The following is a 13,790-nucleotide window of genomic DNA, read 5'->3' on the forward strand; positions in this document are numbered from 1 at the left end:
ATAAAATGTTTTAATAATTGCATTATAATTCAATCACTAAGCATCTAATTAGTACACAAAAAGTTCAATTGAAAAGTCTAGAACCTTTTTTTATCTTTTCTTTTTGGGGGCATAAATACAAATTTCAACATTATTGTCCCAAAAAAGAAAAGATTAAAAAAAGTCTGTCGTGATTCTTCTTCTGCTGTTATGCTGGAGTGGTTAAAGACAGAGCCCAGAAAAGAGATGTGCAGTCTGTCTGTGTGCTCTAGAGTTCTTTTGCATTTTTCAACTGATTGTGATGCAGAGGGGGACGTTATAAACCCCAGAATTTTGCTTGATTTAACATGGAATGACTAATATGTAAATCTATATGAGGAATGTCTTCTGTTTCACAGATTAAATTTCTTCCGAGAGGTTCCAGATTTCCGAGTACTTGCGTGTGGGGGAGATGGAACTGTTGGATGGATTCTGGATTTCATAGGTGAGAAGCTTTTGTATTTTGAGAATTATAGTGTACCCTACAATGTACTGTACTTACTGTACATGTCCGTGTTATTGTGTTTTCTCATCATAAGTCTGTAACTCTTTAAATTGAACTGGGCATAGGGCTGTGTTCATGAAACTTTTAATTTATGTAATTTTCCTACTCCTGTGTTAAAATGGAAAAAAAAGACAAAACTAATTTTACAACATCAAATATAAGTGTTTTAATGTATTATATTACAGATTAAATTAGCATCCTCAAAGAATTATGTTGAAATTTTCAACTTGTCTGTGTTTCTTCTTAATTAAACACAACATAAGCTTGAGAAAACGTGAGGTGAAGTTTTCATGTCTGTTTTTTGGCCAAGGATTATTTTTTTGCAAGTCTCTGGAGATTTCATGAAATACTGATCTTATACTTATATGATGAAAGTAAGCCCTTAATTTATTCTTAATACCACCAAAGTTACACCTAGGAATGTATTTTACCTTAAACAATAACGTTATATGTTTGAAGTCAGTATTCTGTACTGTATGTATGGCTCCGGTGTTAGAATGGAGCAGAAAAATAATTTTGTTCAGACCAAATTAACTAAATAAATATTCATATTGAACATAATGTTCAGGAAAAAACATGGTGACACCCCAAAGCTAGGTAACATTAAACATTAAAACCTCTCATTACTATCTACACATTTAACAATCCACTTGTGAAATATGTTAATTGAGCAAGCATCCACTCCGCCTAGCTGTTTTGTAGGTTTAAAAACAGATCAGTGTGTTAAATCATTTTACTGATCACCTTCAGCTGCTTTTTTAACAGTTAGCAGTTCTGTGGGAGCTTCGTGTAGCTGTAATTTGTAAATGAGCAAAAGTCCTTAATGTTAGATGCTTACTGAGGATTTTTTTGTTGTTTATGACAAAACTGCTTTTTCTGTTTTTCACCTCTCTTCTCTCGGCATTAAAGGAACTGTCATTGCAGAATCTAGTAGATGAGCTCACCCAAATCTTCTACATTTCTCTGAACTCCAGGTTTCTCAGTAAAACCAGTTGAGCAGCTGCTTATTTTTATTAATATCAGAATCCTCAAATTTCCATAAAAACTTCCAAATGGGAGCTGGTGACATTTTATTGTGCCTTCCTTTTTTTACCACAAAGTTTTATTTCTGAAACTTGCTTCATATTCAACAGCAAAAAAAAAACACAAATGTATTAACATGTACAGTATATTATTATTCTGGGAACGTCTTTAATTTACCACAAAGAGGAAAATTAAAAATACATAACAACATATTACAATATAGATCAGGCACAGTGATTTTACAAGCTTTCCTTATTATGGGTATACACGTTTTGTAATTATACAGACAACTCATCAATATGATATGATATGAAATGATCCACTATATTTCTACATTTTGAGCTTGATTCTGTGGATATTCAAACTGCTTATCTTTTGCAGATAAAGCAAATCTCAATAAGAATCCTCCAGTGTGTATACTGCCTCTTGGGACAGGGAATGATCTGGCAAGATGTTTGCGATGGGGAGGAGGTAAGATCCACACATACTGTATATGTGTCTTCGTAGAAACACACTGAAACTCATGATGCCAATAACCCTGGTGTGGAAAGACACTGTATTATTTCAGATTGTCAGGGTTATTACTGGTTTACCACTGACTGCTAACTGGTGTTTTATGCTTTCCTGTATTCCTCTAAACAAGTTGGTCACATCTGGCGTCATTTCCGGATCTGATCACGTTCAGTCGGATTGTGTGTAGATATGGTATCTGTTTTCTTTTCTGTGCTGATGAAACCCCAAATTCTTGAGATTAAGCAAATACTACCTGGCTTGTTCTAAATTGTTCCAATCCAGCTCAGAATTCCTGATCTCATCTTTGACCTTGCAGTTTGCATCTTGAAGTTGACAATCACGATTCATGCTGTAATGAAGGTGTCTTAATTTTTGGCTTTGTAATACTGCTCATGTCTCTACTATTCTGATACAGAGAAGCAGATGTATGCAGTAGTCGTTTATGGCCTTTATTATATATAGCTCATGCTGGGGGATGCTCTAAAATACATCAAATAAAATACACAATCTCTCGTGTTTTGGCTTTCTTGAACTGGTTCCCTGTGCATAACAGAATAAAGTTCAAAATACTGCTGCTAATCTTTAATTGCTGGGTTGGACTCCTGCACCCTGGAGTGTGTCAGTGAACTGTAACTTCACTACAAACCCTACATGTCATTTGTTCTCTATGGGCTTTGGCCTTCTTTCAGATCCCAAAACTAGACTTCCAACCTTAGCAGACTATGTGTTCTGTTGTGCAGCTCCTAATCCTAATGTTTGTGTCTTACCATGCGACACACCATACTGGCCTGGCCTGTCACTGGCCTGTTCTTCACCAAATGTCATGGTAGAAAGTTCTGATGATGGTGTCAACTATGGATCTGGAAAATCAAACTGGTTACACAGGTCTTTAACAGAAGGTGTCCCAGTAGTGTCAGAACAGCAGATGAGAAATGTAACGAACAGTTCTTTCCGGACCCTATGCGGACGACACAGTCCGACGGAGTGGGGAAACACTAGGGAAACGTCATGCAGGAATACGGGGCTGAAGACAGGGGGGCGTGTCCAAGGTGTGCTGGTGTATGGGGGAGGTGTGGCCGAGGCGAACAATACGAGAGAGTAGTCCTTAGGGAATATCCAAAACGCAAGGGTAAGTCCAAAACCAGGAGATCCATCAGAACAAAGAATTAAAAACCACGAAGACCGGGTCGGAACCGGCGGACGGGGAACAGGAACGGGAACAGAGGTTAAAACCTTAACGGGACCAGGCGAGTTAAAGGTCCCGGACTCGCACGATATGGAAATCAGATGCAGAGCCCGGATGAGCGTCAGCGCCTGGCTTTTAAGGTGGGCTGGGAATGGGAAAAAGGTGCAGAGAATAAAGTCTTGAGTGAAAGGGCTGGAGCACCCTTAAGGAGGGGGAACTAATATCGTGACAGAAAGATGCTGGGTGGACACTGAGACAAACCACTCCTGGGACCTTTCATTATTTCCAATCCCAAGTACCTGGTTTCTGTCAGACATTTTCAGTCATGGCACCTTACAGAAGAATAGTAATGTGTTGTTTTAGAAGGATGTGCTAAAATCCCAAAACATTGGATTTGGAAATACATTGGCCAAATACATAAGTTGTAGGTTACTTGGCTCCTGGGAAACTTGGCCCTGGTGTAAGTGTGTGCAGGCCTGTGTCTGCCCTATAATGGCCTGGCGTCCCATCCAAGGTGTATCCTGCCTTGCGCCTGTTGCTTGCCAGGATAGGCTCTGGCTCCCCCGTCACCCTGAATTGGATGAAGCTTTTACAAAATGTATACTGTAGGTCACAGACATGTTGCAAAATGTTTGTGCACTACGTCATTAAAGTGGATGTAATTGAACAGTCACTTTATAAATCTAACTGATTCATGAAAAAATATCCAATGCTGTTGTCTCTTCATTTTTATTCTGAGTTGATGTTTGAAGTTAATGTTAGTTATAAATTTAATGATAGCATGTGTAACAATCATTCATCTTCTTCTGAAATGCCAGTAGCCAAAGTAAAGTACAATCTTCTGAACTGGCATATTTTGCCGTATTTTATAGGCTATGAAGGAGAGAGTCTGCTTAAATTTCTAAAAGATATTGAAAACAGTACAGAGGTCCTGCTTGACCGGTGGAAGATTGAGGTGATTCCTAATGACAAGGATGAAAAGGGTGACCCTGTGCCTTACAGCATAGTAAACAATTACTTCTCCATTGGAGTGGTAAGTCTTTGTGAGCATGGACATACTGTATTCTGCAAAGGATGCTGCTGAAATTACATTCCTTGCTTAACATTGTGCCAGCTAAATGCAGATGTTAGGTGATTACTAAATAATTTATTATATTTAGAATTTAGTCTCTTTCATTTCTGTTGTGTTTAACTTTTGCATTTACTGAAAAAAATCACTCCAGTGACACAGGAAACATATTATTCCTAATGTTTTACATATTCAAACTCTGCACTGTGTGACAGATTGGATGACTGAACTAGTGCTATTACTTTTAGTTATCAATGACTATATTGACCAAAGTGTGTATATACATACTGTACATGCTCATTGCTTTCTGCAAAGTACAGGACAGAAGCTGTGCACAGAGTTAAAGCAAAGCTTATTATTTTCATTAATTTATTATTCATTGCAATATTTTTTACTGTCATGTTTTGTGTGTATTTCATAAAATGAGTTTAACACCTCTGTAAGTGTGTTTAAGTGTTTAAAGCATTATGCCATAAGTGTTTAAATCCACATTGTTGTTTTTTTGCACAATAGGGTAGCATGTATTTTTCATCGTTGCAAAAAGAGCAGCCATCAGTCTACTTTAAAAACAAAGGGGTGGACATTTTGTAGACATTTAGGATGTTTTAGAAAGAGAGAACAGCCTGCTTGTCACAATGTTGAAGGTATTTGCAGGACACACGTTCTTATACTTCAGTGTTTATTAATTGATTTCCGACTGGAAGAAAAATGCTTACTGCCTATACATATTTACAAGTAACAATGTATTGCAGGCATGCTCTGATTCTGACTTCTTTCAAATTTTCCTAATGATGCAGATTATGTGTCTTACATATTAGCCATTATAGCTAAATGCCAGTGGAATGATGGTAATTGACATTTGCAGATTAAGCTACGCTGTCATCCTCACAACTGCTATTAAAAAGTGATGCTGGGATAATGATGCATGCATTCACAAATGTTATTCAAATAATGTAGCAGTTATCTTCCCTGACCCGCTGTCATCTTGGCCCAAACAGGGTAGGTAGTCATTGAAAATCCTGAATTATGTCTAATGCATTATTGTGTCAGCACTTATTGTAATCATACGGTAAGAATCTGTAGCCAAACAGTCCCCTCAAAAAATGATTTAAACAGTAGAGTGATTTACTAACCATTCTTTTATGAGTTTAATCTTTGCTTAGATATGTCAGTATTTTGTGAATAAAACCTTGCTCCAGCGGGTGAGTCAATACTTTTGCCCTCTTCTGTAGAGTACCAAACCTTATGCTTACAAAACAGAAGTGATGAAAATCATTAATTCTGGACATCTCTGCTAACTATTATTTTTTAGACATTTACAGAAAAGTGCGCTAGCAGCCTAGAGGAACACCACCCCAACGAGTTTGTAGGTGTTTTTAAAATTATTACCTCTATAAAACCTTCCAACAATTTACTGTATGTGTTCATCTTAAAAACAAATTTGTTCAGTTAAATAACTGAGACCTCAGGTGGACTACAGGACCAGGGCTTTCTGCTATAACTCGCATTTGTTCATTGATTTTTTTTACGAGAGTTATCACCCTTTAATCTCCTGCAAAATTAAAGTTCATTCATGCAGTATTGAGAGGGTGTTTGAAAGGAAAATCCAATGGCCTCAGGTTAGTGAACGAATGTTATGAGCACACACCAAGATATCAGCAGTCAGCAAACAATTAATAAACAAGTTTAACTTTAAATGCATTGCAGGAACTCCTTTCTCTTTGGTGTGGAGTAGTTTTGCTGATATCAGGTGACAGAGAATGCAATTTTCCACTGTGCAGTTTCTCCTAATGCAGCACTGGTGCTCCTGTACTGAGCTTCAACACCACATTACCAGTGATCAGTGGTTCCATCCTGATGTTGGCTTTTCAAGTGAAGCTAAATCTGGAATACATTTAGAATATTGTCCTGGCTTTAAAAAGATGAATGAGTTTTTTAATTACTGCATTTATATAGAATATGTACTTTACAGTTTAAGTCATTTAATCCAGAGTCTAAAACTGAGTGTCTTTTGAAAAACCATTTCCTTCATTATTCTCAAGGTGTTGGATAGAAACCAGTTTGGAAATGAACTGATCGACTGCTTTTACATGACGTTCCTGCTGTTCACCACACAGGAGAGCAGAAATGTGTTTTTTTTTAGCAGCAGACTTCAAGAAGCATCACATCATGACATCACACATGTCTAATAATCCAGAATTGAAAAGTACCATTTATGGTCCAGGTTTCAAGGAACTGTAGAGCAGGACAAATAACTATCCTAGCCTAAGCATGAATTTGTGCCCACATTTTAACTTATATTAGAAATATGGTGGTTCATCATAGCTTAACATACCTTTTTTTCCTATTCAGAAGAAAACCAGATGCTTGTTGGAAAGTCAGAAAAACTGAGAAAAGCCCCTGAGGTCACTTAAGCTCAGTCTTTTCCCAGTTTGAAAATCAGCACTGTGTTTTCATTTTTGAGTTTCTGTCTGGACCTTATTAGCAAAGAAGTGCTTTGATATATTTCTGAAAAAAATAAAACACAGAGGTTGTAATTATTGTTGTTGTTATAAACGTTTTGATTGCTTTCATTTTATATTGTAATGGACATTTTACTTCATTGTTGTATTGTTGGATTTATTGACTCAGCAAGTGATTAACTCAAAGCACAAAAAGGCAATGATATATTCAGCTCCTGTAGCCTCTGCCTTAGAGTCAAGGACTTTGGCCCTTGTGGCCAGGGCTAAGGGTTAAGTCCTATTTAAGGGGCAAGGCTCAGTGCTCTTAATTGGTCTGCTCTGTGACATGTGATGTACTGCAAGGGGCGAGCTAGGGTTTATATAAAAGAATAAAGCTGTTGATTTGAGCATTAGAGGCTGTACTGTATGTTCAATGTTCTGAAATCACAGTGGCATTAAACACGATATTTTATATCCAACTTGACAGTAAGACCCATACTGTCAGTTGTCATATGTTGTTTAAAAAATTAACATGAGGAAGATTAGTGCTGAGCCGAGCCATAATTACTTGGAGAATAGATATAAATGCATATGAAACCAAATATAAATGAAGAAAAACCATGAATATGTTAACAACCAAAGTGCAGAGGTACAGAAAGACCACTTGGCTCAGGACAAAAGCTGACTAAGAATCAAAACAGGATTACACCTGTCAGATATTGTGTTTGTGCATGCGTGCATTCTACACTGCACATATAAATGTCTCTATGGAGAAAATATAATATAATATATTAATAGAATGCAAGTTAGTGGATGGGAGCATGGCTGGAAAACTTTGCTTTATAAAAGTCAGATAATCAACATCACTTTAAATTAAAAAGACTGTTTTTTTTCATGTATCCTTGCGAAAATCATACCAGATGCTTCATACTATAAAGTCCAGATTATGCTGAAAGATTCTGAACTTTCCAACCAAGGATTCCCATTTTAAAGTCACTGTTTCCTTTCACGTTGAAATGTGCGTTTGAATATTCTGGACTGCTCTCTGCCTATTCCAGCTATGGATCTTTCTTGCACTTTTCGCTGCTTTTTTCAGTCAGTTTTGCAGTTGACGGATAACATGTCAGCAGCAGTACTTTAATTAAAGAAGTCAATAGGCTGATCCAATGTCATGATTTAAGGTCAGGTTTGGCTTAAAATGTCTACCAGACTGTGCAATCCTGCTGTGTCAGTTCATGTAGGGAAGATATAGACATGAATAGATTTGCTGTGTGATTCATCCTGGAATGGAGCACCAAATTGTTCTTCGGTGAGCACTATCGGATTGTATTTTCTAAGATCACATTAATGGAAGTAATTCTTTAATCTTGTTGAAGTAGATGTATTTGGATATGTTGTGGTGAGTTGTTATTCCCAATTTATACCATTTGTCAGTGTTACATTTTCAATAACTGCAATGGCACAAAGAAATAAAAAGATGGTGGTCCTGTTTAGGAAAATGACAACAAAGGTAATAAAATGATAATACTGTATGCAATTGTGTGCATATAATGTCATTTTAATTACACAAGGGAAAACACTAAAAGCAAGAGGATACCATTCTGCCCATCTAGTGTATTTAGCAGTTAGTAGCTGGGATAATGTCTTCAACAATATGGCTGGGTAGCTTTTTCCAGACTCCCACTACCCTGCCTATAAAGATGTGCCTCCTGTTCTCAGTTTTAAATGGACTTCCAAGTACTTTCCACTTGTGCTCTTTGGTTCATGTTTTACTTTTGGACAGTAGCATCAGTTCTGACTGCAGTCCCCTCTCTTTTCTAACTCTTTCTCAAGTAACATAATAATATAAAACATTGCGTAAAAGCGACTGCAAATTTTTATCTTGTTAAAAATGTATCAACACAATTTTTTGTCACAGTGCTCAAAGTGGATTTATACAGTCCATATATACAGAAAGCCTTAAACACCCCCAAGTGGGATTTCAATCAAGAAGGGCAGATAACCTTTCCTCACCATGTTAATGATACATTGGATTTTGCAATTAGAGTCTGCACAAGTCTCTATCGAGATTCTCAGACTCCTTTGAAAGGAGATGCCATTTTCATATTGATCCTTTCTTATCCTTTGTGCTAACTAGTGGAATAATCTTGCAGGAGGTAATGACCCAGTGAAATAAGTATAACACTTGAAGCTAATCACGCAAGTCGCCTGAACCTGATGTAGTTAGGCTACTAATGACCCTGTGCTCCTGCCAAAGTCATTATTCTCACTGTGAGGAGATATCATTTGGGCTTGGGCACTGATAATTGGACTAAAAGCTGAGCTATGAGAAGGCATTATGCATGTCCTTTATTAATTTTGGAGCTGTATTCTACAAAAGTAATTATTTGAGCAGCCCAAAGAACAGTTATGGCGAGCTTCCTCAGATCTGCTGTCTTCAAATAACTTGTTGTGAACTCAAGGTTAAGAAGCAGAGTTCATAGCACATTCATCTAAGGCCCTTCAAGTGATTATAATAACTTACAGATGTTTTTAATAAGGAGTTCTAGAATATTGGAGGTAAAGGTGTTGTGCACCTTTGCGACCCTGCTATGAAAAGTTAAAAAGTGTTTTTTAAATTTAAGTATATAACTTACAAGTATACAAATGTTAACATATATTCTAATATACATTCTTTGTATGAATATATTTTGGATGTTTTACTATTCCTTTATATAATGAAGTGTTCCCAATAACAAAAATAATATAAAACAGTCACTAAATATGCTGCTAAAGCATGCTGCATTAGTCACTAAACTAAAAGAATAGTTGAAAAAAAGAGGACACTTTCGACTCCACAGCCCTGCTGAAATTCAACAGGATGACATTTACTGCAAAAGTATAGAAATATAAAAGTACAGTGTACAGCAATTCAGTACAGTGTTACAGAATGTTTTTACAATATGTGTTATTTATCTAAATTTAAACATTGTTTCATTACGCTGAAAGCCATCAATCTGGCATGTGATCAGAGCACTGCTGCTAAAGAATGTGCCGATACACCATGAGAGCAGAGTTCATAACTGAGCCACTGGGTGCCTGTTTGACTACCCTTTCCCGAAGTGCTACTCACAACTCATAGCTACTGAAACCACTTTGTTGAATGTGGGACTGCAGGCAAGTTCCCTGCACTACATTCAACAAGTCATTGCTAGTCCTCACTCAGTGAACATCCGACTGCAGCTGAGAAATATAAAAGAAGAGCACAGAAATACCAACTGTGTCACTTCTGAGATCCATGCATGTCCACACTTTACTGTACATTGGCTTCAAAGCAGGGTGTTTTGGTGAGCTTCACATCCATTGTATTCCTGTTTATGCAGATAACTTTGAGATGGGTTCAGTGTATACAAATGAACGGCTTTTCTACAGTACATTGAAGTCTGGTGAAACTGCTTTAGTCTGCTTTGAGCAGTTTGTTGGTAAATCTCAAGAGTTTCACTCACCCAGCGGGATCTGCCTCTGCGATCTCAGGGCTTTGATCAATGTTAGTGCTACCATGCCTTTAAGATACTGCTTTTGAACTTTTTCTTTCTTATTTTATGATTGCCGTATAGCTTGTAAGAAGTCAAGTAACACTGTTTAAGATGTTTCCATCAGCACTCCAGTTCTTTCTTGCATGCAGAGTGTTATCTTTGGGGAGTTTAAAAACAAACATCACTTTGGTCTCCGTCTAACATCACCTACAAAAGACATCACATTGGAAAAAAAATCAGCTTTTTGGGGTTCTCAGTTTCATGCTGTGAGACATCAGGGGGGATCTCCTGAGGTTACAGACACAATAACTGGATCCAAGTAACAGATTGCTTTTTAGATGGAAAAAAAAAAGATCTTCTTTGCTCAGTCAAAATAAATAGCAAAGGCTCTTTAACTCAGTGTATTGTTAAATCTTAAAGGGAATTGTCATGTTTTTCAAAATGGCATAGGAAGCACCATTTATCAGTGTTCTCTCAGCTATTCCTAAAGTCTTCCAAATAGTGTTACCTGCAGTTGGAATGTTGTGCACAAGATTCTCCTTGCCTGCTGATTCTGTGTCTGCAGGTGTTGTGTTTCTGCCATTGTGGTCAAACACTCCAAATGAAACCAAAGCATATGAAACATTGCACTATATAGAAAGTCAAACTGGTAAAGAAATAAACTGTAAAGTGCAAATGCTACATAAATGAGCTACTACTTCAATAAAAAAATCCTGTTTGCCAGATTTGATTAGAGGTTGTGCTTTAGACTTCTTAAATATTAATTGCCGGATGTATAAACTGATGCAATGTCACAGAGTTTTCTCCTAACATGATTCTTTCTATGGCAACAAATAGATAACACACGAATAAAATAAGCCCTCATGTTGCCAGGAACGGGAAAAGAAACACAACATAGTTGCCAAGGGAAAATAAAACATCTTATATGGTTTCAGCTCTTATTATTCAATATGTGTGTTTAATTAATTAGACTTTGTAGAGACCCTGTGGTGTTTGAGATGGCAGGGGAGTTTTTTGTCAATAAAGTGATATCTGTGTGAAAACACAGCCTTGAGTTACCAAGGAGCTCATTTTTTCCAAAGCTCAAAAGAATTAAATGTATTTGTATCAATAATTATGCATTTTCAGCATTTATGTAATGAAACGGTCATGCTTGAATATGATATATATCTAAATGGAGTTGTTTGTTTTAGTACACCTGTATATTGATTAAGCAAAAATATGTTTTCTGGTTCCATATAGTATATTGGTATCATTCAACTATTTAGATGTAAACATGTTGCACCATCAGTTTACAGAAACCAACCCACAACACAACAAAAACTACATTTTTAGAGAGATTTTAAAATCACAGACAGCTAGAAATTTGGTGCTGTTGTCATTATCAAAGCATGCATGGAAACATAAAAATATTTAAACTGCTAGAATGCATTTATTCTACCATTAATCTAGAATTTTATATTTTGGTATTGTGCGTAAATAAAATAATGGATGAAAAAGTGTAATTGAATTAGTCAGAGCAATATCATAGCAGTAATCTAGGTTAATTCTGTAAGAATTCTGTGATGTTTATTTACAGTACCATTCATCTGGAAAAGCAGGTTTATGAATTTTCTGATACTACATGACATGGCATATGTGTTTATGGTCTATTAAACAAAACAAATGATTAATTCTTCAAATTCTTACAATTTATGTCATCTGTTGAATGTCACGAGCACAAAGCAGGGAAATATTGTGTCTCTCAGCTTGATGTAGTAAACATTGGGAGAGAAGGAAGAAAAGCTCATTCTGCTACATTCTAACTTCTGTTTCACCAGGTTTTTTTTCTCTTTCCTTAAGGATGCTTCCATTGCACACAGATTTCATATCATGCGGGAGAAGCACCCTGAGAAGTTCAACAGTAGGTAAGTTTGGATTTCATTTACAGCTTTTTCCCCCTGATTTAACAGATAATTAAACAGCTTATATTGTGTAACATTGAACATTGTTTGCAGCTTATATACAGTATGTCACATTTGTCATGCATGTTTTGCACAAAAATAAATTTTAAAAATGCAGATTAAAGTACTATACTAAAGGACAATCGTTGCGTCCACCACAAAATCATTTTTGTTCCTATAACACAGGTACAGTAATATAATACCTGAAACTCAACAGGTACTTCAAACATTACAATTAAACAGTAGCAAAACCTGGTAAGTTTACAACAATTTCTTTAATTACAATATGCCTGGTGAAATGCTGTTACTTCATTTGTTTAGATTTAAGATGTGTGAAGTAATGTGGATAGATCTACTGTATTATTTTTATGGAGGTTTATGTGCAATGTACTCTGCACGAGGTTATGTTTACAATGCAACATATTTTTCTGCTCTGCAAGAGATTTTTGGGGGATTTTTAATTTTTAATGCTGCTTGATAAACAGTTGTCTCATAAACTGAGTGTATGGCTTACCCATCCAGAAAGAAAGATGTTTCTTCCTAGATTTGTTTTTAAACAACATGCACACAGAAGAACGCTAGATCTTTATAGCAGTAATAATAAGAACAGTTTTCAGTCTATATAATGTGTGTATTTTTATTAACTATATGAATTATTACTGCCTGGCCTTTATGGGATTTATTTTTAAAGGATGTATTATTTATTTGTTAAAATACTTTAAATCTTGATTTGCTCTCTGTTGCTTTCTGTATATACATTATATAGCAAGTATAATATGTTTTACATTATACTTTATATTTTTTAAATGATTAAAAATTGGTTTACAAAACAAATTGAGGGTCTAGAACTGAAATCGTTGTATGTACTGTATAGAGTGAGTATAATACACCTGTTAGTTCTAACCCAAAAAGTGTTTTCCTTCTTGCCGAAAAATGCATAAATGGAGCATCTACATCTACTGTATATCAATAATTAAAATACCAATAAATCATTCGTCACAATGGGAAATAATTGGTTGTGTAATTGAATTTGCTTGGGTAGATTTAAATCATTTATGGGTCTGAATGAAGACGTAAGACCTTTTGCAGAGACTCTTAATAGACAGGAAAATAATCACATTTCCACATGAATGGTTTATAGTGGGGTGATTTGCTTAGTAAACCACATTTTCCAGCTGTATTTTTTGTGCTGTGAAGAAATTCATAAAAAGTAGTCTGTGGGTGACGTCTAGCCACCCAGAGGTCACTGTAGTAAAGTATAAGAAAGAGATCCAGCAATACCAAAAAAATTGTCGAGGAGCAAACTATATGCAGATATTTTTTTTAATCTTTGGGTCTGGAGAGTGTGCCTCCCAGAATGACATCTATTGCAATACATGCTCATACTCTGCCTTTTCTTCCAATCACATGTCTACATTTCTGTTTCCTTCCAGGAAACAATGTACAGTAGAAAGGAGTTATTTGACAAAGTAATTTGTTGACTACTGTATTTTTGTGTAGTCCCTTTTAATATAACTCAGATCATAAAAATCTGAGATTCTTGTAGATTGTACTTTTACATTTGTTTACTCAGTTCT

At 36.0% G+C, this 13,790-nt stretch overlaps 1 protein-coding gene across 3 annotated transcripts in view; it reads left to right on the forward strand.

Annotated features, from left to right (window-relative positions):
- dgkb (diacylglycerol kinase, beta) overlaps positions 1 to 13,790 on the forward strand; it is a 109,696-nt gene that overhangs the window by 47,447 nt on the left and 48,459 nt on the right. For all 3 annotated transcript variants that reach the window (XM_006636183.3, XM_015357777.2, XM_015357774.2), the window contains exons 17-20: positions 378 to 463; positions 1,928 to 2,017; positions 4,118 to 4,278; positions 12,113 to 12,177. In XM_006636183.3, the coding sequence (XP_006636246.1) occupies positions 378 to 463; positions 1,928 to 2,017; positions 4,118 to 4,278; positions 12,113 to 12,177 (402 nt within the window). The remainder of the gene's footprint in view (positions 1 to 377; positions 464 to 1,927; positions 2,018 to 4,117; positions 4,279 to 12,112; positions 12,178 to 13,790) is intronic.

The sequence above is a fragment of the Lepisosteus oculatus genome, chromosome 10 (assembly GCF_040954835.1).
Source record: "Lepisosteus oculatus isolate fLepOcu1 chromosome 10, fLepOcu1.hap2, whole genome shotgun sequence".
Taxonomy (NCBI): Eukaryota; Metazoa; Chordata; class Actinopteri; order Semionotiformes; family Lepisosteidae; genus Lepisosteus; species Lepisosteus oculatus.